The 26,641-nt window shown below is 32.0% G+C and overlaps 1 protein-coding gene across 1 annotated transcript in view; it reads left to right on the top strand.

Moving 5' to 3' along the window:
* Positions 1-18,015, top strand: part of LOC145265397 (cortactin-binding protein 2-like) — a 344,684-nt gene extending 326,669 nt beyond the window's left edge. Inside the window, exons 19-22 of the mRNA XM_080121218.1 lie at positions 1,108-1,404; positions 3,079-3,260; positions 13,838-14,090; positions 15,259-18,015. Of these exons, the coding sequence (XP_079977344.1) occupies positions 1,108-1,404; positions 3,079-3,260; positions 13,838-14,090; positions 15,259-15,901 (1,375 nt within the window). The 3' untranslated portion in view covers positions 15,902-18,015. The remainder of the gene's footprint in view (positions 1-1,107; positions 1,405-3,078; positions 3,261-13,837; positions 14,091-15,258) is intronic.
* The last annotated feature ends 8,626 nt before the right edge of the window (positions 18,016-26,641 follow it).

Genomic DNA, 26,641 nt, shown 5'->3' with positions numbered 1-26,641 from the left:
TAGTTTGAATAATCCAAATAATATGAGAAGGAAAATATTAAAAAAATCTATATATATAAAGGACAAAATGGGTGCGCACATTTGTGATGTCCACGAAAGGCTTTTTCAGTCGGGGTTCTCGTGTCGGTTAGATTCCGAGAGAAGTGTTCTTATACTTCCTAGATTATAATATCTCAGATTTGCAAATGGATATCGTTTCTATCTTTTTATTTTTTTGATCGAGTTTTAAAAAATTCCTGCCGTCCCGTTGTCTCTGCCGTGTGTTTATCTTTTTCTATTCAAACACGAAAGCACTTCCTGTAGGAGAAACCATTCATGCTGAGACAATTACTATTTATTTGGATACTGCCAGAGTGCCCCCTTTTTTGAGGGAGCTGCCTTTCCCCTACATTAAAAACGACCTTTGTGGGAGGTTTAAAAGCAACGCCATTTCTGCATGTCATCTTTTTGATTGACTAGGTTTAATTTAAACGTTTTACACTTTCGGTCGTGTCATGGCATAGCGGTAAAATGTCAAGTTTTCTTTCACTTTCTTTTCCACCTTCGCGTCTGTAGCAGCAAAAGCGAATACGCATGGTATAAGATTTCAAATATGTTTAGTTAATAACATCAATACTGATTGGTTGTAACGGGCACCTTGCATTTTGGCTTGTTCAATCAAAGACCATCACGCAAGTGAGTTGAACATGTGACTGAGTTTATAAAATGTTAAACACACGGCAATTCCTTCTTTTTCTTCCCAACTATCTCTTGACACCACACTCCTTTGTTGGGGCGCAACTTTGCCTGGGTCTTTGGCCCTGGGTCGACAAGAAGACAAATAAGCCAATATGGCTATTGCTGCACAAGGACTTCAAAATATTACATGCATGGACTGTTACATCTTCCTATATAACTCTTTGATTTTTAGTGACGAACACTTCTACTACTAATTTCAACATACATCCATGAACTCTCTCTTTCAATATGGCTGTCTAATCTTCCATTGATGTCTCTTATACATAAACTCTTTTCAATTCTTTTCATACAAAGATAGACAATAAAGTTATTAAATGTTAGAATGAGACTCCTGTTTTCATTTTTTACCCTCGTCTTTTGTTTTTCCAGATTGTCAGGATTGAAGGCATCTGTGCAACAGCGCTTCCGTTGGGTCCAATTTCGTAACAATATGGAACCAATTCAGGGTCTTCTTGCACGACATCTCCTCCGCAGTTTCCTTCAAGGCAACAACGGAAAACTCCCCGGGTCTGATGACCCGGTTTTCCATGTTGTTGAATGGGTGATTTGCATTTGGCAAAAACTGAATGATTCACTTTTGAAACTAGGATTGCCCGATGCCGTTATTGGTCCGAGTCTTTTCATGTCTTGCCCTGTTCAAAACGGAACGCCCGATGATATTTATCGGTAAGTTTTCATACTTCTTTTTACTTTAAATTATCTTAAACAAGGCACATTAGTACTGCGACATAAAGGGGCCCGGGTAGACTAGAAGTTAATGTAGGAGACGAATGAACACAAAAGTTTTTGTTCGGCTTACTTTTTCTTTTGCACTTCTTTCACGAAAACACCACATCAGATTTTTACTTAGAGATGCAATTTGGATTCCAAAAAGCAAATAACTTTGTATTGCCACCCTCTTTCTATATTTCATTTTATTATGTTTTCTTCTTTACTTCCAAAAGCAAGTCAGAGTTTTCACAGAAACATCTTAACTCAATATTTTCCAACTAAAAAAAAATCATTTCAAACTCCAAAAGTAACAAGTCTATGTCAAATTAACTAAACCTATAAATAAAACAGTGACTTAGTCAATGAAATCAAAGTTCTTTTGGGTAACACCTGTGATATGCCTTAGCTTTCAGCATCAACGACACCTATCCTAGAAACATTGAGTCCCCTAAGCTGAACTTCTTTCAAGGTTTCCGCAGTAACAATTCAGCTACTCCAGAAGGTAAATTCACCCACCCACACACAACAAGACTTTGAAATATTTTGATTCTTTTGTCTATTCAAGAACTTCAAAACTTCTCAACAAACTTTGGTATTTCAAAGTATATTTTACTTCTCTGCAAAATTTTTCGCTTTCTTTTTGAAAATCTTATTGTTAAGTTTGCACTTGCTAACTGGTGACCCATTCATCACATATTTTCATCCATCCTTTCACCATATTACCTTCATATTAATTGTTAGCAGTGTTCTTGGCACTTTTCAAAGATGTTACTGTCGTCAACATGCAATATCTGATGCCAGGAGCTGCACCCTTTAGCTACTGTGATTAGGAGCCAGATTTATAGGGGTCATCCTAAATAGCGAGTTGGGCAACAAAATATTTGTCCACATTACATTTAAATGTTACATTAGTGAATTTGTTGTGTCATGTATTATCAACTACAGCAATCCGTGATTGGAAACGTTTGGATTAAGTTTTGGTTGATTATCTTTTATTATCAATGTCCGTTAAACGTCATTATGAATATTTTATTCAAGTTTTTTGGCGGCGAATGATAAAGATCCCTGTTTATTTTTAGGAGGGTGTAAAATACCAAAACTATTTGGGGATTCTGCAATTTAATACTACACTTGATAAGAAAATTATCATCATCTACTACTACTACAACTCTTCTCTTCTCCTCCTTATCTTTCTTTTTTACAAAGGAGTCACCACTTATCAAGGCCTGGAGGCCACTTGAGGATGAGGGTTAATGAGTGTACGGTAGTCAATGGGACAATATTGTAGTAATCATTAGTAGTGTAAATTTGATAAATTGGATTACTTAAAGGGATGGCTCATCAAGAACTTGTTTACATTGGACTTGAAGATGACCATATATTGTAGTCAACTGGAAAGCAGAGAAACTGAAGAGAGTTCCACAAGCATGCAGTTCTAAGAAAGAACCTTTGTTCATGGAATTTACATTTAGGTTTAGGAACAGAAAGTTTGAAAGTTTGGCAAGAAACCATAGATTCGAGCTCGGATGAGAACTTGCCGTGGATCCCAAACTTGATTGAAAACTTGTTGGTTTTGCCAATTGATTTTTTTCTAAGAGATCTGATCATTTTGATGTTCGATTTTCACAGATGGTTAAAAAATACATGGAATGAAGAAATTTCGCCTGCTGTTTACAAAGCAACTCTTACCAACCATTCATTGATGAAGGAAAATATTCCCGGAGGAAACGGAGAGAAAGTTGCCCACAAAGCATTGTACGTCTTGTTGCAAAAATCCGGATTCTCATCAGGTTGTCCACTAACAGGACAAGGTAAGTTGACTGACTCCTCCCTCCTCGCTAAAGAACAAAATATAAGAGCAGGAATTATGAAAAGAAATTCTTTGTTTTTTTTTCTTTTAAGGTTTGCATCAGCAAATCTATAACTTCACCATGCTTAAGTTTTTAATTTTAAGATGCCCCGTGACCTCTGGTATCTGTATTTGTTATATGTATAATTAAACTAGTAGGCCGCCTGGCGTTGCCCGGTTGTAAGATACACTTAAATATGATATTTTAATTCATGCAGATTTTTTATTTATTATTATAGAGACAATTCCTCATTGATTATTGTATTGAACCTAATATATGGTAGTGAGATAAAAACATATATATACGTTTTTATTTAACAATCAGTTGTTATGGAAACATGAGATTGTAAGGTTTACAAAATATTACTGGCAGTAATTTTCTATAAGTTATCCCATCTAAACAAGAATTGCTCGATATGCAAGATAGAGCAAATAAATTAAAGTTTGATTCAATGAATTTCAAAAAACTCTCATTGAAATGAAGTGAAGTGGTTGAGTTTCATATCAAAGAATTTTTATTATTCTAAGCAAGACAAAGAATGCTTTAGAAAATTAATCTCCTTAACCTATAGGGTTTCGATGACTACCATCTCATCAGAGGAGAGAAAATATTAGCAAATACTTATAAAGGTATGCACCCTATTTGCTAAAGTCAGTGAGACATGGAAAGTCAAAGTCAAAATAATAAATTTATCAGAAGTCCTGTAGCAGGAGGATTTGCAGAAAAAGGATATGAAAGTTTTTTTTTAGATCCAGCTTGCTTGGTAAAATCCATGTTATGCGTTCTTTACATCCGTTTGGTAATGAGGTCCAAGTTATATATCGGGTAATCCGCATAGCTGTGTAGATATCTGAATCGGGCAAGTGCTTGTATAAATTGCCAGATTCGAATATCTACACAGCTATGTGGATTGCCCAATATATAACTTGGACCTTATTACCAAACGGATGTAAAGAACGCATAACATGGATTTTACCAAGCAAGCTGGATCTAAAAAAATTTTCATATCCTTTATATGACTTGGGTGCCATCAGCTAGAATCAAAACCAAAACATATAACTCTCCACCCTCAATACTTAGCCTCTGAACACCACACACACACACACACATGATGAGTGACAAGAGAATATTCTTATAATTGTTTTGACTCTCAAGTATATATCCGACACAGTTAGACATAGTTAGTCAATTGATAACCACATCACTCTATCTAAAAACATATAAGATATTAACTGATATATACTCGAGAGTCAAAATAATGAAAAGAATTTTCTCTTGTCATAGCCCTAATGATGAGAATAATGGAAAGAGTATTCCGACAAAATAGAGAAATAAAAAGGAACAAACCGAGGTATGTGTTTAGTTACACACCTATATTTGAATTTTAACCGACATATTTTTTTCCAGAAAGAATATTAACTGCGTCATATCTTTTAAAAATATATTAATGGCTATAGGACATTATTAAAAATCTCCCTCTCTTTAACAATGCAAGCCCCCCCCCCCTCGTTTTTCGAATTTTCAACATCTTTTTCCGTTTCTAAAATGGAACTGCGTCACAATTTTCACAAGAAAATTTTCAAATATTTGTCCTGGAGTTTTTGTTTTCTTGATTTCATTCATTCAGAGGAAGTCTCGAAATAAAGACAAAATGTTGATGAACAAATAACTTGTTCCTTTATATATATATATATATATATATATATATATATATAGATCTTGTAATCTTAACTTACTTAGTTATAGTTTATCTTTTTTACTTATTCATTTTTTTATTTTTTATTTTATTTTTTTATATATCAGTATAAATAGTAACCGTATTGTTCTACATTTTCTTATTGGGGAAGTGGTATTTTCCACTGGAGAGCCATGTATTTAACAGATGTGCTGTTTTTAAATCTCCGAAACAGCTACATGGTAAACAGCTGAGGATCCCCGTTTTCTATTTACAAAATTTCAGGTTTCAGAGAATTTAACTATATAAAGATGAAAAGAGAAAACTTTAAACGTTTTCTCTTTTCATCTTTATATAGTTAAATTCTCTTGTAAAATTTAAAACCTTTGAGAAATCGGCTTATGCAAGTGCTAAGTCTATTTCTATTTAACAATTTTAGTTAAGGCTTTTTTTTTTCTCCTCTCCTTATATAAATGAATTCTCTTTTGTTATTATAAACTTTTTAGAAGTCTGGTTACGTAGGTGCTAAGTCTGCGATAGGTTAAAGCGAGTTGCTTTTTTTGGGGAATTTAAACTGCATCATTCATTTTTATTTTTACATTTTTTTTATTCAAAGCTTCTTTAGACTAATATATATATATATATATATATATATGTGTATATATATATATATATATATATATATATATATATATATATATTAATTCACCTGTCAAAAGATAAAAGATAGAATCCCCTGATTGCGGAATATAAGATTCAAGCAGTCAAGCAGGCATATATATATATATATATATATATATATATATATATATATATATATATATATATATATATATATATATACTTCAGAATAGTTTTTATTTAACAATCAGTTGTTATGGAAAAGTTAGATTGCAAGGTTTACAAAATATTACTGGCAGTAATATTCTATAAGTTATCCCATCTAAACAAGAATTGCTCGATATGCACGATAGAGCAAATAAATTAAATTGTAATTCAATGAATTTCAAAAAACTCTCATTGAAATGAAATGAAGTGGTTGAGTTTCATACCAAAGAATTTTTATTATTCTAAGCAAGATAAAGAATGCTTTAGAAAATTAATCTCCTTAACCTATAGGGTTTCGATGTCTACCATCTCATCAGAGGAGAGAAAATATTAGCAAATACTAATAAAGGTATGCACCCTATTTGCTAAAGTTAGTGAGACATGGAAAGTCAAAGTCAAAATTATTATTTTGACTTTCAATGTCACTTTGCAAATTTATACAGGATTTTCACAAAATTCTTTGTAAAACTTTCCCTCTTTTTCTGCCATCATAATCTCCTTCATTACCTCATTCCATATCATAACTTTCTCTTGATATCTTCATATAACACCAAGGCACAAAGCTACCAGACTCTGACAAAAAAATCTCAATCTTCAATAAGAACAGAAGACTATGTTTGGAAGTGTAAGCCATTTTGAGTTTCAGAACAGTTTCAGATGGTTCGCTGTTACACACAAGTCCTGGGAGGTGACTTGTTTGTAGTAGACAGTTCCACAGAATAAAATATTCTTACCGTGTCAAAACCCGTGAAAAGAACATGTGAAATTGCTCCAGAAAAGGTTTAATATTTATGAAGCAATTCTGGTTTCTGATTGGTTGGTAGCAGAACATGAATTAATTTGATTCGTCAGTTCTTAGCAGCATCGTTTATAAATAGAATCGTCCGACTGTGTGGGATCATACCCCATTATAAGTCCAAAATATTGCAACATCCTCCCTATTTTTTATAATGGGGAAGTCCCTTGTGTTTGTTCTGCTCAAAAATAAATATATATTTTTATAGTCACTTAGACATAACATTAATATCATTTTCGACCGGTGTAGAGCGTTTCTTGCACTCTCCCATTCCAAATTTTAATAGTATTTTGTCGATGTATCTCGATTGAGTCATCTTAACAAGTCCTTTGCTTTGAGTAAATTCTATCATCAGAAACCAGGATATTTTGCCAAGATCGGTCATTTTGAATCTTTTACTTAATTTGTTCTTAACATCAGTTAACATTATGTCACAATTTGATGCGATTAAAATATCATCGACCCACAAAACCAAAATCAGTAGTTTATCGTCTTTGTGTTGGGTATATAAACAGGGGTCTACAGCGCATTGTCTAAATTGTTGTTTAATAATATAATCATGAAATACTGTGTTCCAACACTGAGCACTCTTCTTTAGACCATATAATGACTTGTTAAGTCGCCACACGCTATTTTTATTTTTCATTATAAATCCCTCTGGAGGGGTAATATAAATTTCACAGTCTATTGGGGCATTCAAATAAGCATTTTTTACGTCCATTTGATGGATGTTTAGGTCATATTGTGATGCGACTTGCAGTAAAATTCTGATTGTCGTTAGGTTTGTGGTCGGTGAAAACGTAGAAAAGTATTCTTTACCGTAAATCTGAGAGTACCCCTTATCAACAAATTTTTCTTTGTACTGTTCTACGCCTGCTGCTGTACTCTTTTTTTGTAAAGACCCATCTGGTAGAAATAACATGTTTATCTCTTGGGAGAGGCACTACCATATAGGTATCATCTTCGGTTAAGGCATCTATTTCTTTTTTCATGGCAATTTTCCATTCAGCACAATGTTCTGAATTAATTGCTTCGTTGAAGCTTTTTGGCACATTTTCCATTGAATAGCAATAGTCGATTTGATAATCTTTTATATTGTCGACCACAAAAAAATCGGGTCGTCTTCTATTTCTTTTGGGATATCTTTCGACTTTATCATCATCATCATCATCATCATCATCATGGACACTCTTGTCTCCGTCATTTTTATTGTTTTCGTTTGTTCTAATTATTTGAGGTAATATAATTTCATCCTCTTCATATGATGGGTTTTCGTCTGTAAAATTAAACGTGCCTGTGAATTTTACACACCGGATTCTTTTTATTTTATTTTTTTCGGGAAAAAATATTAAATTGGCTGGACTGTTTTTATCATATCCAAGAAATATACCTCTGTCGGCTTTAATATTCAATTTACTCTTTTTCTCTATATATGCGAAGCAAGTTGAACCAAATATATGCATTCTGCTTAAATTTGTTTTTTTACCGCAGAAAGATTCATATGGAGTTTTAGAGAGTGTTTTGTTAAAACACCTGTTGCGTATATAAGCTGCTGCCATAAGTGCATACATCCAGAGGTTTTTAGGGAGTTTTGATTCAATGAGTAGGCATCTTGCCATTTCAAAAAGTGTCCGCCACGCACATTCAGCAGTCCTGTTTTGGTGTGGCGATCTAGGAGCTGATGTTTCATGCCTGATATGATGGTTAATTAGTAAAAGTTCAAAGTCTTTATTGGTGAATTCCGTACCATTGTCAGAGCGAATACACTTGATTTCACCGTAGGGGGCCATGTTGGCTAGATATTTCTTAGTTGCTAGCAGGGTATCAGATTTGTTCTTTAAAAAGTAAACCATTATTAAACCTGAATGGTCATCTATGAAATTCAACACATATCTATAATGTTCTCTGGCCATCGGTTCTATGGGACCGTTCAAGTCACAATGCACCATTGATAGGATTTTTTTGGCCATTTTGTCTGGTATCTTGTTTTGATAGTTTGTCATTTTCCCTTGCGTACAGATGTCACAGTTGAAGGTTTTTGATGTTTGTATTTGCATTCCATCAACTACAGTTGGCAACTTTTTGATATCAGGAATATTGCAGTGTCCAAGAATTTTATGCCATGTCTGTAGATCATGGCAGGCGGTTTTTGATGGGACTACGCTATTTAAATAATATAGTCTTCCATTTTCTTTAATGTCGAATACAGTTCCATTCGGGTATACCAGTTTTGATTTATTGGGGCTAAAGTTTATATTTGCACCTTGTTTTGTGGCAACTTGTACAGAAAATATATTTTGTTTAAATTTTGGGATTAGAAGAGCGTTTTCTAGAATACAGAAACACTGTTCACCTTTATTGTTCTTTAGCGAGATTTTCGCATTGCCTCTTTTCAAAACAATATCATTGACTCGACTCCCGTCAGCTAGTTCTACAAAATGATCTTGTGGCTTAAAGTTGGGATCAAAATTGATAAAATCAGATTCCTTTGTAATCACATGTGCCGTGGCCCCACAATCGACAAGAAAATTATTATTGTTTGTTGAAGCATCAAATGTACATGAAAATAAAAATGTATGTTCGCTAACAGAGCTCACTACATTTTTAATGTAGTCGCCATTTTGAGTCCTGTATCTACATTGGAAACTCTTGTGGTTAGGTCGTCCACAATTATAGCAAATAATTTTTGTACTTTTCTTAGGAAAAAACTTGCTTTTGGTAAAGTTGCGTTTTTTATTCCTGGCATGGGTATAATTCGATTTTGGTGTTTTTATGTGTGTATTTTTAAATTTCATGATATTTGTGGATTCGTTTTTTTCTCTGATCATTTTTTCAGTTTCTTCGTAACTTCTGAGTGCTACCTTTGATTGGCTAAAAGTCATGGGTTTTTCTTTCTGGGTTATCACGGTGGTAAATGGCTTGAAATCACTTGGTAATCCCTTAAGGACCATGGAAATTAACAGACTGTCACTTATAACTTCACCAGACATTTTTAAAGAATTTGCAGTTGTCTCGGCTCTTATAATATAATCAGTAATAGTTTCGACTTCCATTCGTTTTAGAGAGGTCAGTTCAGAGTATAAAGAAATAATTTTGTGGTTTTCCTTTCGATAAATAATGCTCTCTCAATATGTTTAATGCTTTGCAGCCGTCGTCCAGGGCTTCTCTCATTACCAGTGATAGACTTCGGTCATCTAAACACTGTATTAATTCCGCAAAGACGGTTGCGTTCTTTTCAATGAAGTCGGGGTCGTTTCTGTTTTCAGGTTGTGTTTGTTGTACTTTGTGTAGCTTTTGGATTCGTAGATATCCTAGAAATTTAACTTGCCACAATTTGAATTTTGATTCGGATCCATTGAAATAAAGACGCATGCTGGGCCCATAACCTCTAGAAGTGTAAGCCATTTTGAGTTTCAGAACAGTTTCAGATGGTTCGCTGTTACACACAAGTCCTGGGAGGTGACTTGTTTGTAGTAGACAGTTCCACAGAACAAAATATTCTTACCGTGTCGAAACCCATGAAAAGAACATGTGAAATTGCTCCAGAAAAGGTTTAATATTTATGAAGCAATTCTGGTTTCTGATTGGTTGGTAGCAGAACGTGAATTAATTTGATTCGTCAGTTCTTAGCAGCATCGTTTATAAATAGAATCGTCCGACTGTGTGGGATCATACCCCATTATAAGTCCAAAATATTGCAACAGACAATATGCTGCATAGAAAAAAAAATTGTATTTTCCTGATGAAGACTCTTATGGATCGAAAATTAGAATTTAAATAAATATTTTTTATTTAAAAAAACCCAACACTTTAACTGGTCTCTGAACTATTGTATATTTATCGAATAGCTATTTTAATCCATCTTTCCCTTCTATTGCACGTCATCATCTTTTTTGCAGATTCTTTTTCTTCGTCTTCAGATCAGAAGTTTTCCTTCTCATCGAGATTGTTTCAGGATTCTGATATTTGTCAATTTGTTTTTTTCTAACCCATATCTCTCTTTTCCTTTCTTATAAATCACCTCTGTTGATTTTTCCAATTTCTCTTCTGTGTTTCCTAATATTATTATAACTACTTCCTTATCAAAATTTTCATAAGTAGCAGTATCATTGGTTTTTGGCAACTTGAATGTTTTATAATCTGTTTTTTTTTAAATTTTTGGCTTACTTTCCTCAACAGTAGTGTTATTCTCATTGTGCTTTATGACCTGAGAGCCCGTTGACCTGCACTGTTGGAAACTTCTCTTCCACAAACTTTCCTTGATGTATTCACAGTCTTTGAAAAGTATACAAATTTACACTGCTCAGTTTCTTTGTCCTTATTTTTATAACGAGTTCATTATCTGATTTGTTGATCTGTTATCCTCCCTCTGTTTCCACAGATCTAACATGCTTCTAATAAAGACACAAACAGACTAATTATTTCCCTAATATGGTCTCAGTGATAATTCATACAGCAAAAAAAAGGAAAAATATAAAATAAATAAATTAAATAAATGAATAAATTAAATAAATGAATAAATAGATATAATTATTTCACCAGATGAAACTAAGAAAATTAAACAAGAATATAGAATTACTTCCCCTGGATCAGAAAATCGACAGAAAAAAAAAAAAATAGAATTACCTTCCTAAACAGCTAATGTAATCTAAACAAATGAATAAGTAAATAGATATAATTTTCCTTTAGATCTAACCATAAATTTAAACAGGAATATAGAATTACTTCCCCTAGATCAGAAAAATCTATAGAAAAGTAAATAATAGAATTACCTCCCCTTAGCTGTTAACATAATTAATTTAAATTAAAACAGCATTTGAATTTTATAGAAAAATTAAAACTCAACTGCCGCTTTACAGTTGACAGCTTAGAAAGTGGATATACATTTCTCCACTGATGATGAGTGATACATTCGAAAGAACCTTTGAAATAAATACCATCTACATTTTTACAGTTGAAAAAAAAAGAAAAGAGAAAAAACAAATCAATCAGGTAAATAAAAGAATATTATTGAATTATTTATTTTTAAGCCTTCAAAAACACCTTTTATTCGTATAACAATGCTTCAAGCAAACCACAACATACTTCTTAAACTGGCCATGTTGAAACACTGCCTACATTGTGATGTCATAATGGATCCCTTCTTTTTTTTCTCTCTTCTGTCACCCCCCCCCCTGTTCTCCCTCTTCATCTCTCAATCATTTGCATCATTCCATACCTGTTTCCATTTCTATTATCATTTATTAGCAGAAAAATCCGATGTTGCCCGGGATCAAAAATGAAGATAATTATTCTGTACTTTTTTTTACTATACTTATAATGCCATATTACGTTTTTACTGCCCCCCTCCCCCTTCCACTTTCTCATTTTGCGCCCTGATATAATCAGAAGAGGCTGAAATGTTTGAAAACTCTCTCAAATAGTGTCTTATACATATGGTTAAAATTTCATTAACAGCCTATAGATACATGTTTGAAATTTTAAGAGGATTCTATCTCCATAGTAATTGTCTGTATTTTTGAGATGAGTTGTTTTCATTGATTGAGATTGTCGGACTGACTTCCTCATCTTGGTTGTTAAAGTCACAACGTTTCGGAAATTTTGCAATCCCAGTGACATATGGCTGAGTGGTCCTAGACGTTGTATAAAAGTTTACAGTTACCCAAAGGTGCTGAGCTCAATCCTGAACGAAGGCAGTGAAAAGTAACATTCAAAACAGAGAATCAGCAACTATGTCCCAGAGCCTAGCTTGAGTCAGAACACAGTACCCCCGTAATAATAATAAAGGGTTGGGTTTGAGACTCCTAACAAACGGTTCTCCAGTTCGATACAAAACACCTGATGAAGGCTGAAGGGCAAAACGGCCTAAACGTTGTGACTATAACAACCAAGATGAGGAAGTCAGTCCGACAATCTCAATCAATGATTCCATCTCCATTGGTCACTTGGAGACAAAGAGATTATCGGTTCATAGAAGGTAATCTAGAGATTCTATGCGACTTCCATCTTAGAGAATTTTATACATATGATATAAATCTTTTCAAAACAGGATATATTTGAAATTTTATAAGAGTTTCTACTCCCTTAGATTATGAAAGCACTTAGATATTTGGAACCACTTCCATTGTCTTCCCCAGATTTTCAGGCTTAAGAGATATTGAAAATAATCAAGAATATTTTTGTTAAAACCTACAGTTATTTACCAAAAATAAGCTCTCGATTTTTTGATGCCTGGAAAAAAGAATTTTTTTACACAATGACATAACTGCATGAAATAAAAGCGATTTTTATTTAGATTAGCATGTTTTGTTTTTATTTAATCTTCAAAAATTCTTAACAAAAAAGCCAAAAACTCTGCAATACTGATGTGATCAGATAATTTATGATCAGTAATGAAACACAAGATGTGGTTTTGGAAAATTTCTACTTTCTGACATAGTTTTACAGTTGACATTTCGTATATTTCAGCATATAAGGTGATTGTCAGATAAGACGAGGTACAAAATTGGAGCACATTTTAATATATCATATATTGGTTGTATAAGACAACTGCTAAATCACAAAACTGTGTTTGTTTAGTCTAGGCTAGAGATTGCAACACCTGGTCTCTTATGAAATGTTAGTTTTCAAAGATGATTTTTTAACTTTAAGGGTCATCTTATATGCCAAAATATGCGGTAGTTTTACAAATCCATATAAAACTATAGGTCACACACCATCTACTATGACTGCAATTCATACAGCTACATACGCAGATAACAAAACTATTAAACCTGACATAATGATATGTGACAAGGAGGAGAAGGAACCAATTTTATTAAAATGATGCTAAATTAAACTGAGCTGAGGGGGGAAAATAATGAAATACCAAAGTACGATAAAGAAACGGGGAAAGTGAAATCTTTGGAAAATCTCCATCATTCCAGTAATTTTAGGAGCAACTGGGCCCATGAAAAAAAAATTTAAAAAACTACCTGGCCAATGTACCTGGTGAACCAAGTGCAAGAGAGATACAAACATTTGCACAGGGATGGTTAGAGCCTTAAGACAATCACTAGGTTGGAATGCATGAAATAGTGAGTGGCATCCTGTGGGATGCTCCATCCTCAGCTTAAACAAACTGATAATAAAAATAAAACATGAGACTATATTTATATTATGTACTTTTGTTATCGCTATTTAAAGCATTCGTGTACGAGTGGCGTTAAATAATTTGTTTTTTTATTTTAATCTTTTCAGAGAAAACATCTTACCTGATGGGATTTGATGGTTACCATAACACCGACACCATCAATAAGACATATCATGGAGAGTCGCAACGCCCCGAGACTTCTGATTACCCATTCTGTCATACATTCCACGTCACACCCGCATGTGTGACATCAGCAGCAACAGTGACAACTACAGCTTCAAGTACTTCACCGTTATCGCCGTGTTCAACGAATGGCAATTTTCAAACTTTAAATCAGAACGGGAATAAAAATGAAGAAAAGTAAGTTTACAGAAATTAAAATTCCTTAAAAAATAACCAATAATAAATCTATTTTTTTCTTCTTAGTTTCAATCGTATACGTTTTCATCAGGCATGGAATAAGTTTGTGTTTTTTCTTTTTCTTTCATGGTAGCATCGTGTCACTAGAAAAGCATATGTGACCTAAGGTCTGTTTTCAAATGTTTCAATTTAGAGAATCATGTGTGGCTTGCGTAAGTGAATTTGAATTAGAATTTGTAAGTAGCCAATACAACTTGGGAATAGATATGTTGAGAGGGCACAAGTGCTATGAGTTCATCAGAACACATTCCATTTAAGTACTTGTAAAACAGACGCATGGATGCGACATGGCGGTGATGTGGGAGACATTGGAGTTTGGACGATAATGTGAGCATTCCAGATGATTGATGGCGGGTGATGTTCCATATCAGTTGCAATGTTATTGTGCAACATACTTTCGCATAGACACCTGTAGAATAAGACCAGCGGTTCTCTCTATCTAATGCATTGAAGCTAGGATCATGTTTTTAAGTTTTGAACACTGAAGAGCTACATGTTTGGTTTCGATTCTAGCTGATGGCACCCAAGTCATTTTTAAAAGAATCAATAGAAATTGATTCTATAATAATAAATACAAAATCTGCATAAATTAAAATATCATATTAAGCACATTTTATGACTGGGCAGCATAATTAATATACATAAACAAAGAAAAGGTAGACTGTAAATTTGAGACCTTTTTTTCAATTGTGTAGGTTTTCAACATCCCAAATTCACCTTTCAAAAGACTAGAATTTTTGTAGATGCTTTTACCAGAATTCCATTTTACGTTTCAATTCAAAAATTAACAAAAATGAAATATTTTATTTGAGAATTATGGGAATAAAAAAAAAAAATATCGAACAAATTTAGAAACACTTGCCGTAAAAGATCACTTTGTTTAAGCCTCAATAATAAAACAAAAAATATGGTTACAATTTACAATTCAGGGGAGGTAGGTTGGAATTTTTAAAATAATATTTTAGAATTATCTCCCTTTGACTGATATTTAAGTATTAATACTAAAAAAATAATTTTTAAATTCGTTTTTTTTTCACCAGTGTTTCCAAAATGTAGAATATGATTTCTCAAAGAATTTACTGTTTTTTTTTTCTTTTTTTATTCCTAGTGACTTTGCCGAGTGGAAGAACCTTAACACATTCAGTTCAAAGCGGAGTCTTCCAGATTCCTCGCTCATCCCTAAAACCTCCAAGCCACTCAAAGATTTAACCGAGACGAATGAATCATGTCCAAAGATGCGGAAACTTGAAATAAAATCTCCAACCTCCATTTTCACACTGAATGACAACAGTGGTAGTGGCAGTTCTTCACCTTCCTCGAAAGCGGGTGGACGGATCTGTTTCTCGACTCCGAGCATCCGGCCTGGCCTCGGATTCTTCAAATCAAAATCAAGAAACAGTAGCAACACCGGAAACATTGAAACTGACAATGACAAAGCGTCCGATTCTCAGAAATCTTTCTCTGACGAAATGCTTTCGAGTCCACGAGAAAGAAGCAGGCGAAGTCCGTTGGGTTCTTTCACATTCTCCCTGGCTTCACCACCCCCGACGCTAAATTCTTTCAAGTTTCTAGAGACGGGACCCCCCAAGAAGCTTGCGCTCAGTTGCGAGCAATTGGAACGGCAGCAGGAACAAACCGCACCGGTCGATATCCATTTGGTCCCTGCTGTATCGGTTGACGATTCTGTTCCTGCTACCCCAACGGAGATTCTGCAGACCCCACATCCTTTGAAAGATTCAACTGAAACATAATTTTCTTTTTTATTTTTAATTGTTTTTAATTCAGACTTTCAAAAAAAAGATCTTTTTATATGCAAAAATTTTTTTTTTTTCCCAAATTTTAAAAAAGTTTTTTAAAAAAACATTTTTAAAAACTTTTTAAAAAAACATTTTAAAAAAGTTTTTTAAAAAAACATTTTTAAAAACAGAAATTCTTTCTTGATGCCTTTTTCACTCCCAAGCTAATATTTTTGTCTGATTCGTATCAGTGCGGCTTAAAACGTTGTTGCAAATTGATTTGGGAGATTTCTGCTTTTTAATTTACTGATAGAGTTCAACTGATCTATGTTTGTGATGGAGGCATGCAGATGAATCAATTTAAAATTTTATTTATAAACACACTCGCTTTATTTATCTCTCTGGCGTTATTCAGGAAAATTAAAAATGGCTGACGTGTTTACATAAAAAATGCAAATGTATTCTGGCAGATTTAATTTTAATTTTTTCAAAATTAGTTTCAAATATTGTGAAATCGCAAAGTAATTCTTTTTTTTTATTTAAACGATTAACTAAACGTTAAAATAACTTATTTCTTTTCTTCTAATGATTTAATGTAATTTTTCTCTGGTTTAGACGTCAAACGTTTTTCTGATGTTGCACAAGCTCACTCTCAATTGCTCATGGTTCAGAAGGTCAGCTGTTTCTAAATTTCACTGTGTGATATTGCTCAATCGCTTGCTTCCACGTTTTCTTTGATCAGCCAACCTTCTTGTAATTTGTGACATTCGTGTTTCTTTTACAGTTTATCTAAAAAGATAAGCATTTCACGTGACCATACTTGTATAATCGATTATCTTTTGGATGACCTCCATGTTGGGCAAGTGTAGTGCTTTTTGCAAATCCTTTGACGTGACGTATTAGGCCTGGTTTGGCTTCAAATTGCAGATCCATTTGATCATGGATCTCTCATTGTACATCAGATGGGTGAGAGAGAGCTGAGCAAGGGTCCAGTGTACACTGCCATATACATTATGACGTTTCTGACAAAGCTGCTGTACAAAATCCCCTATTTAATAGCATGTGATGCTGTCAGAGGTAAACTACTCACAAAATTTTGGCCAAGTTGCCTTCCACTTCCACCTCTTGCTTATTTACAAAAACATAAAAATCCATTCTGGTGGATTCGATTTTGTAATTTAAGTAGTTTGTTTTATAGGATTATTGGAAAGTTTATTTTGTTTTGATTTTAATAAGTAATCAATTAATAGTAAATTAATAAAAATAATGTGAACGTCACATAGAGGTGAGAAACGTACATATACACAGACATACGAAAAGTGGTCACATATTTTTATCAATGTAGATATAATTATAATACAGTAATGATCAGTAGATTTACCTACCTGTATTTAAAAAAGCTTCCCCCCCCCCACAAAAAAAAAAATTATTTTAGTTCCGAACGAGTAATAATATGAAATATTTTTCAATAACTGCTGAAAATCAAGAGAAATAACTCATTTTAATTTGGTTCTCCTTCCTAATTGTAGTGGAATTCGCAAATTGAAATATTGAATTTCAAATGAAGCTAATGGTATCTACTTACTTGTCATGTCACAGTAATGAAAATATCCAAAAATTACAAAAAACAATAAAGTCGAAAATTAATTATTAATGAAAACAGTTTCGAAGACAATTACTGAAAATTAAGTTTTGCTAAATTGGTTAAAAATTTTCAGTTTTAAGAAATATTTACCTCCCTTTTGTTACAATTAGAACACTCTGGTTTCTTTTGTTTTTGTTTGTTTTTACACAATTTTAGCTAATTGCCTTTGAAAACTATTTTCATTAATAATTCCTTTTTTACCTTATCATTTTTTGTAACTTTTGGATATGTTCATTACCGGGACAAGTCAATTCAGTAGTTACCATTGGTTTCACGTGAAATTCAATTTTCAAATTTCACTACAACAATGAAGAAAAACCTTTAATGGTAATAATATGTAAGAAGGAGTTTGCTTTAAGCAAAATTTTTTAATGTATTCCGGGGAATGCAAGACAATTATTATATATACTAGTCTGGGGGCCTGGCATTGCCCGGATGTTTGGAGGTGTATGGTGGGCAAAGAACGTTAAAAAAAAAAAAACCCTGACATCTTTGCTGTTGCGTCCATCGCCAAACCGGAAGTGACATATGTTTAAATTAAGACTAGACAATCGAAAAGAGGGGATGACTTTTGAAAAAAGCGACCACTCCCTGTAGAAAAGTGCCCAGGTCAGGGTGAAGGAATTAATGTTTTTGGCCAATTTTTTGATACGTGTTGTCCAAAGGGTGAAGCTTCAAAATGATACCGATCCCATGAAAATCCGTTGCCTCTGTCGAAAGTTTTAGGCCTACATACATACATACATACATACATATAAACAGACAGGTGAGATTTATATTATAGATAATCATTTGCAAATTAATAATTTAGCTTTATTTATAAAATTTATAGGAGTCTGCATATCAAAGATAGAACATACAATATAAAATGTGACCCAAGATAGGCACACAGCCTCAAAAGTTACCAATGTTGTTTGATCTCCAAATCAGTAAAAATAAGAAGCAGAAATTTTGAATAACACCTAAAATTTAAAAAATCGGTTTTCAATTCTTTGAATTTTACTAAAACAATCTTTTAAATATTGCAATAACAGAACAACTACAACAAATTAAATTATTTTTTCTTTTCCATATATTTGAATGGCTTTCCTAAGCCATGTTGGAACGGCAAAGACAGATGGTAAATTTAAAAGGCATTCCAAAAATTGAAAGGCAGTGGAACTTTTTTAATCTTCAAAGAAAGACTTGGTACTTCTTTCTAATAACCCCACCATGAAAAAAAATATTACTTTAAAATGTCCAATTTTTGGCGTGCGTAATAATAATGAAATCAATGTGCTCAGTACATGTTTGCAGGGAAATAAATGATTATTTCTGGTTTGAAAATTATTAGCAAATCTTTATTTATTAAAGATTGAATATTTTGAAAACTATTTACATCCAATGAGAAATCAAAGCTAATTTAAAATAAAAATTTATGATATCAAAGACAGGTGAGATTTATATTATAGATAATCATTTGCAAATTTATAATTTAGCTTTATTTATAAAATTTATAGGAGTCTGCATATCAAAGATAGAACATGGTTCACAACACCATATTTTTAAAAAGAAAATGGATAAAAGAAAACAATATTGTAATAATGCAACAATTTTCAGTCTTATTATCTACCTGTTACACCATTTTTAATTAATAATATCAGTGTCCAATATTAATATTTCAAGAATATATCTCCTTCTCAAAAATCCAAAATTCACAGTTAGATAACAATTTTTGCCTGTAAGTCAAAAATATCTGCTGTGCTATCAAAATGTTCTGATATTCTAAGAGTTTATTACTATTGTTGTGACAAAAGATAAGTCACTTTCTTCATGGAGGAGTCGTTGTAAAGAATTACCAATTATTTATTTGTCATTTTTGTAAATATTTTTTATATGTTTTATTTCCCTAGAGCTGTTTAAGAATATGAGAGAAAGACAAGCTATTTTCTAAATTAGTGATTCCTCCAATAAATGTTCATCTTTGGTTTATGAGTTCAAATGTCAGATAATTTGTTAAAATATTTAAAATAATTGTCTCACTTTTTTTTTTTTTTACCCCTTGGCATTTTTTTCTACAAACTCTCAATTTTATGCCTTTAAATAGTATTATCGAGTACACTCAACATCAAGTACGCTTAAAATCGTCTTACTATCAACGTTTACCCTATGAACTTGGAGTATGGGAAATTCCCATATGCACAAAATAAAATCACTGAAAAAAATAAAAATACCCTAAGGGTAAGGATAATGAGTAAACGTTGGATAAAATGATGGATAAAAAATTATTGCGAACTTGCCAGGATTCGAACCTGGAATCTTCTGATCCATAGTCAGACGCGTTATCCATAGCATCACAAGCCCTGTCTGTATGCCGAAAGATGTTATTGTGACAGTATACAGACAGTGCTAAATTCCGTTGACATGGGCAGGTAACTTTTTCGACAAAAGACGAAACGGCCCCAAATCCCTTATTTTGGGCTTTTTTGTGTGACTTGGCATTGTTCGTTACGAACCATATATAGATAAGGACAATCTAGGGACGCACACCTATCAGGGAAAAAAACGGATTTTTCAATTCGGTGCATCCGTTCGAAAGTTTTTATTGGTATATATACACACATAAATAAATAAATGTTTAGAATTTTATTAATAGTATAGATGAGAACACGAAAATGCAAAATTTTCACAATCAAATTTTACACACAAATTTAAGCTTAAGAGTGAATATAAGCGCTTTTTAACAGGTGTGTGTTCATTGTTATATATAAAAAATATAAAAAATAGCCACCGATTTATTTGGAGACTAATTTCTAGCGCAAATTAAAATTTATTCGTAAAGTCAACTATTATGGTCCATTTGTGCTCTTCAACCAAACATAAACAGTAGAAGTCACTAATCTAGTTATGCTTAAACAAATCAACAAATTATTTAAATATTTCCCTTTTTTCTCTGCGGTTGTGACCAGAAAGTTTGGGGTTGGAAAAACAAAATTATGTGTGCGGTAATAGTTTTGTAATTTTGTTATTTTTTTTATATCAGTTGAAAGTTTTGTTTGATAAACAAAGACATATGGATTGAAAACATCCATACTTTTTTTTATTATTAAATTAAGGTGAATTATTTCTTTGAATAAATTTTTACAGAATATAATTGACATATAATTGATTTAAAATGGTTAATGAAGAGAATGAAATTGAAATTTGAACAAGAATTACCAATAAAGAAAGGAGGAATGTTGTCAGGATATAAATTGACATAAAAAACAATTGTCATGCAAGATTGAAATAATAAACGGGTATTATTACATATTTAATAATGAAAATATTTCAGACATTTTTTTATCAATGAATCACCAATTATGAAGACTCGAGGACAAGAGTTAATGAAATAAAATTGTCAGTTAAGAGATGAATAACATTATGAGAGAATTGCGGATGATTAATGGAGTGGATCAAATTAGAATAATTGTGGGGATGGTTTATGGCAGGAATCTGTTGACATTGAAATTGAAGATGACCATGTTGTAGTCTGCAGGGAGCAGACCTGTGGTAATATTTTCCACAGATGGGAGACATGCACAGAAGCTCTGTTTGCGGAAAATCTATCTGACACTAAGCACACTGAGAAAGACAGGAAAGTTTTTTTTTTCTGTTGTGGTAGAAAATAAAGCAAGAAGCAGAGATTAGATTGGAGCTCATCTGAATAATGGACGGTTGACCCTCAGATGAACTGATGAAGCCATGTAGAGAAATGCGTGGCTGCAACTAATAAACACAAACAAAAACTAAACATATTTAGTGCTGAAAATACGATTTGAAAATCAAGTGTTACAAATATTCATGTCACGTTCTACGGAATCACTTGATTTCATGTTCTGCATGAGGGTTTATCAATAAACATCAAAATCTTTAGTCGATCCAATCTATGTACATCACATTATAAATGAATCTATGTACATAACATTATACATGAACAAATGAACTGTACACTTGAAAAAGGATAGAAGGCATGTTGTCTGGAACATAGTATAAATATCACAGCTAATAAGGACAATAGTCCAAAGAGAAACAGAATTATGTTTTTAAATTTTATTTTTTGTTATAAACATATTGTTTCTTCCATTCTTAAATTTACATCACATTCAATGGTTTTATGTCAAAATGAGTGTACACTCATCATTAAAAATCACAAAAAGAATATCCTGCTAATATTCATTCAAAATAATGTATTAATTAGTGAAGTAAAAACCAAAAAAAAAAAAACGTCACAAACTGGAAAGTTCTTTTACGAAAAAGGAAAGAAGAAACATATCAAATCAGTATAGAAAAGAAATGAAAAACAAGTCTCATTATGAAAATTGAGTAAAGGATTTCTTTCCAAATTCATTTCAAGCGAAGAGAAATGATTTTTTATTTTTTTCTTCTTTTATCTAAACACTCCAAATGGTTTTATTTGGCAGATTTTATATTTGCTAACTTCTGTGTGACTGGACGGATATATATATATATATATATATTTATATATATATAGTAGTTCAGGTTAAGAATGTACTCATAGGATAAAAATCCAGAGAATTTCCACTAGGTTTATATAATAGTGCTCAATAGTAAATAGAGCTACCATATATTTTGGCATATAAGACGACCCTTAAAGGTAAAAAATTATCTTTAAAAACCAATATTTCATAATATGCCGGGTGTTGCAATCTCTAGCCTAGGCTAAACAAACATGGTTTCGTGATTTAGCAATCATCTTACACAACCGATATATTATAAATTTATTAAAATTTACTCCAATTTTGTACCTCGTCTTATCAGACGGTCGCCTTATATGCCAAAATATATGGTATTTATATTAATATTTATTCATACAGACATGTACAGACTTCTCTACACTGGCATGGCAATGTTTTGATCTGTAGTTATTAATAACTAAAATATCCTCAGGTGGAAAGTCTGTCTTGTTATATAGATGTTCATATCGAAAAACTTGTATAAAAAAGTGACTTTTCACCCGAGTAAATCTTAGTTATTTACTACTATAGATCGAAATATTGTCATGTCAATGTAGCAAAACTTGTAATGTCTGTATGAATATATATATGAGCACACATAGGTCTTCATAATAAAGTAAAGGATAGTTCACAATACATTTCTGTTGAATCTTTACGCAGTCACAGTCTTTTTGAAATGTGTTTTAAGATCCAGTTTTCTAATTACACTCCAAATTCGAAGAAAAATGAAGATGTTAAAAATTACACAGAATAAACAATTTTTTTTTCCAAAGTCATATTTATGCAAAGTAAAAGTCATATTTATGCAAAGTAAAAGTCATATTTATGCAAAGTAAAAGTCATATTTATGCAAAGTAAAAGTCATATTTATGCAAAGTAAAAGTCATATTTATGCAAAGTAAAAGTCATATTTATGCAAAGTAAAAGTCATATTTATGCAAAGTAAAAGTCATATTTATGCAAAGTAAAAGTCATATTTAGGCAAAGTAAAAGTCATATTTAGGCAAAGTAAAAGTCATATTTAGGCAAAGTAAAAGTCATATTTATGCAAAGTAAAAGTCATATTTATCCAAAGTAAAAGTCATATTTATGCAAAGTAAAAGTCATATTTATGCAAAGTAAAAGTCATATTTATGCAAAGTAAAAGTCATATTTATGCAAAGTAAAAGTCATATTTATGCAAAGTAAAAGTCATATTTATGCAAAGTAAAAGTCATATTTATGCAAAGTAAAAGTCATATTTATGCAAAGTAAAAGTCATATTTATGCAAAGTAAAAGTCATATTTATGCAAAGTAAAAGTCATATTTATGCAAAGTAAAAGTCATATTTATGCAAAGTAAAAGTCATATTTATGCAAAGTAAAAGTCATATTTAGGCAAAGTAAAAGTCATATTTAGGCAAAGTAAAAGTCATATTTATGCAAAGTAAAAGTCATATTTATGCAAAGTAAAAGTCATATTTATGCAAAGTAAAAGTCATATTTATGCAAAGTAAAAGTCATATTTATGCAAAGTAAAAGTCATATTTATGCAAAGTAAAAGTCATATTTATGCAAAGTAAAAGACATATTTATGCAAAGTAAAAGTCATATTTATGCAAAGTAAAAGTCATATTTATGCAAAGTAAAAGTCATATTTATGCAAAGTAAAAGTCATATTTATGCAAAGTAAAAGTCATATTTATGCAAAGTAAAAGTCATATTTATGCAAAGTAAAAGTAAATAAAAATTATTGATTTTGTTTCTTTGCACATTTTTCAAACTTTCCAAAAGAAAAACAAATAAGTCTATTTGTAAGGGAGGCAAATCTTTTTAAATTCTTCAATTAAAAATATTTTGGTCATAATTGAAAATTTTTTTCCATTTTACCTTGTTGCTCAAGTGTGATTACATAATTTTAAAAATTAACTGCAGTGAAATATGCCATTATATTGTCGCTAAAGTATATATCAAGTGTGATTAACTGCTGTGATTATATTGTCACTAAAGATTAATATTTGCAACCAGAACTATTTTAGATTTAAGTGTGACTGAGCTTTAGATGAACTGACAAAATATTATCCCAAACATCAGTGTAACGCATTGACAAAACACAATTTATCATATTCCGTGGAATTGCTTGATATCATGTTCGGACCGACTGAGAAAACACTATTTCAAACACAAGTTTGACAGACCTTTGGATAGACAAAGAAAACACTCCTATCATTTGGATTCATTGCACTACTGTTTTCATCTTGAATGTAATTTTCACAACATTTCAGTCGATGTAACCTCTAATCTTCTTCAGTTGTATCTTGTCGAACTTGGGAATGTTTCTGCCGAGTTCGACAAGATACACCTGAAGAAGGTCGGAGGTTACATCGACTGAAACGTGAAAATTGCACTCAAGATCAGAACAGTAGTCCAATGTATCCAAATAATACGAATAACCAATGTTCATTTTAAAACTTCACACACATCAAAGAAAACACTATTTCAAACTTATGCATAACAGAAACTTGCTATGAAGTGATTGACTAACAGAAGATACAGCTTACCTTATATACTTGTATATAATTGTGTTTATCGGTTGTTTTCACTTGTGGGATATTTCATCCTGGCCTCCAAATGATATCTGCTCATCAGAAGGAAATATGCACCATTTTGAGGCACAACAATAAAAATGAAAGCCGGAATGAAAGTTTTATTCCAGCTTAAATGTTATTTAGGTGTAAGTTTTAAAATTACACAAGACAATATTATATTATGATTTCTCAGTGTGGTTAAATGTAGCAAAATTTGCAACTGAGACCTCAGTGGTTGACATCTGATATTAACTGAACAAACAAAACTGCTGGTGGCAGCAAAAGAAATTATATTTAATCTTGATAATATCTTGCCTAAACTTTTTCTATATTATTTGAAATTTTATGACCGTTGTGAAAATAACATCCAAAATGAGAAGTGTAGTCCAAACAAAGTATTTATTAAAATAAAAACATTAAGTTCTAATATCTAAGAAGATAATTGGAGTCAAAAAATATTTTGATCTTTTAATTTTTTTTTACTTAGGAATGCTTGATGGTCCACGATTTTAAAACTGAAATATATTCACTGTTCGATTCATATTATGTAGAAGTACCAAAACAGCATTTGTTTATTTAAAATTGTCTTCTTTTTTTGTTTAAAAATATAATTTGGAATAAAAGTTTAGCAGATATTTTGTTGGATGGTTTAAGTCCAGATATTGGAACACACACTCCAAAATGCAGGTTAAAAAAATGTGAACCTTTACAGTGCACAATGTTTTGTAAATTTTTTATTACTTTTATTGTGAATGTTTTGTTTTTTATATTTTTGTATATTTTGGATTTTTTTTTATTATTATTGATATGAATTATTATTAATAGTAGTTTTATTATAATTATTATTAATATTATTATCTATAGTTTAAATCAGTTATACATTTTTTGAAGTAGGGAAGGAGAAGAGGATAAAAAATGAAAGAAAGTGAGAAAAGGAAGGAGAGCAATGGAAGGAGAGGATGGATTGATGAAAAACGCGGTCATCAACAATTTAAAAACGAAATAATTGCCTTTCGTTGACATGAAACGTCATCTCATCAACAGTTTTTAAAATTCTGTTAAAAACGTTTTTTTTGTTTTTTTTAAATAATTTATACTTGATATTTATTTTATGGAGGAGTGATTAATAGTGAGAGATGAAAAAAAAAATTCATAACAAATAAATAATTCAACATTAACCAAAAGAATATATCAAAGTACAAGTTACTGAATTAAAAAATTCTTTTTCCAGATTTTCGATTTGTACATTTGATTTGATTAAGAAACTTCTTTCTTTCTTTTTTTTCTTTGAAAAATTGAAGGTGCATTAACAGATTTTAGTTTATTAATTTAAAATGCAAGGTGCCTTCAATAAGTTTAAAAAATTTTTTTGTACAGGCATTTAAAATTGTCATAGACTCTTGAAAATTCAGTATGCTATTGTTAAACATCTTATGAGATGACTGACCAATTTTTATGATTTCAGGTTGAAATGAACAGTTACAGCAGGAATTGGAATACACTCTACTAAAGCCTGATTATAACAGCTAGTGAATTTCAAAAATGCAATCTGGACGTGAGGCCATCTTTAGAAGAACGATATGCAATAAAATTCTGTTTTTAAACTTGGAAAAAAATTCCACAGAAACGTATGGAATGCTTGAGACTGCTTTTGTACCATCTTGCATGAATTGAGCATCAGTTTTTGAGTGGCATAAGAGATTCAACAAAGGCAGGGAGTCTATGAGTGATTATGAGAGGTGTGGGAGGAGTAAGGAAATCAGAACACAAGAGTTGATTGTCCAAATAATGACCGTTGTGTGTCTATAGAGCCATTACGTGCACAGTTTGATGTCAGTGTGGGAACCGTGCACACAATTAGTCGCAAGGAACTGAAGATGCAGAAGATTTGTGTGAAGTTTGTGCCACAGATGCTCCATCGACTATTTGAACAAGATGGGCATCAAGACAGTTTCTCACCCTCCTTATAGTCCAGACCTTTCTCCATGTGACTTGGTTATTCTCTAAGCTCAAGGAAAACCTTAGAGGCTATCGCTATGAGACAATT

The sequence above is a fragment of the Euprymna scolopes genome, chromosome 40 (assembly GCF_053919585.1).
Source record: "Euprymna scolopes isolate OS-2025 chromosome 40, ASM5391958v1, whole genome shotgun sequence".
Classification (NCBI taxonomy): domain Eukaryota; kingdom Metazoa; phylum Mollusca; class Cephalopoda; order Sepiida; family Sepiolidae; genus Euprymna; species Euprymna scolopes.
The sequence above is the reverse complement of the archived record's forward strand: the minus strand, read 5'-3'. Positions and strand labels throughout refer to the sequence as shown.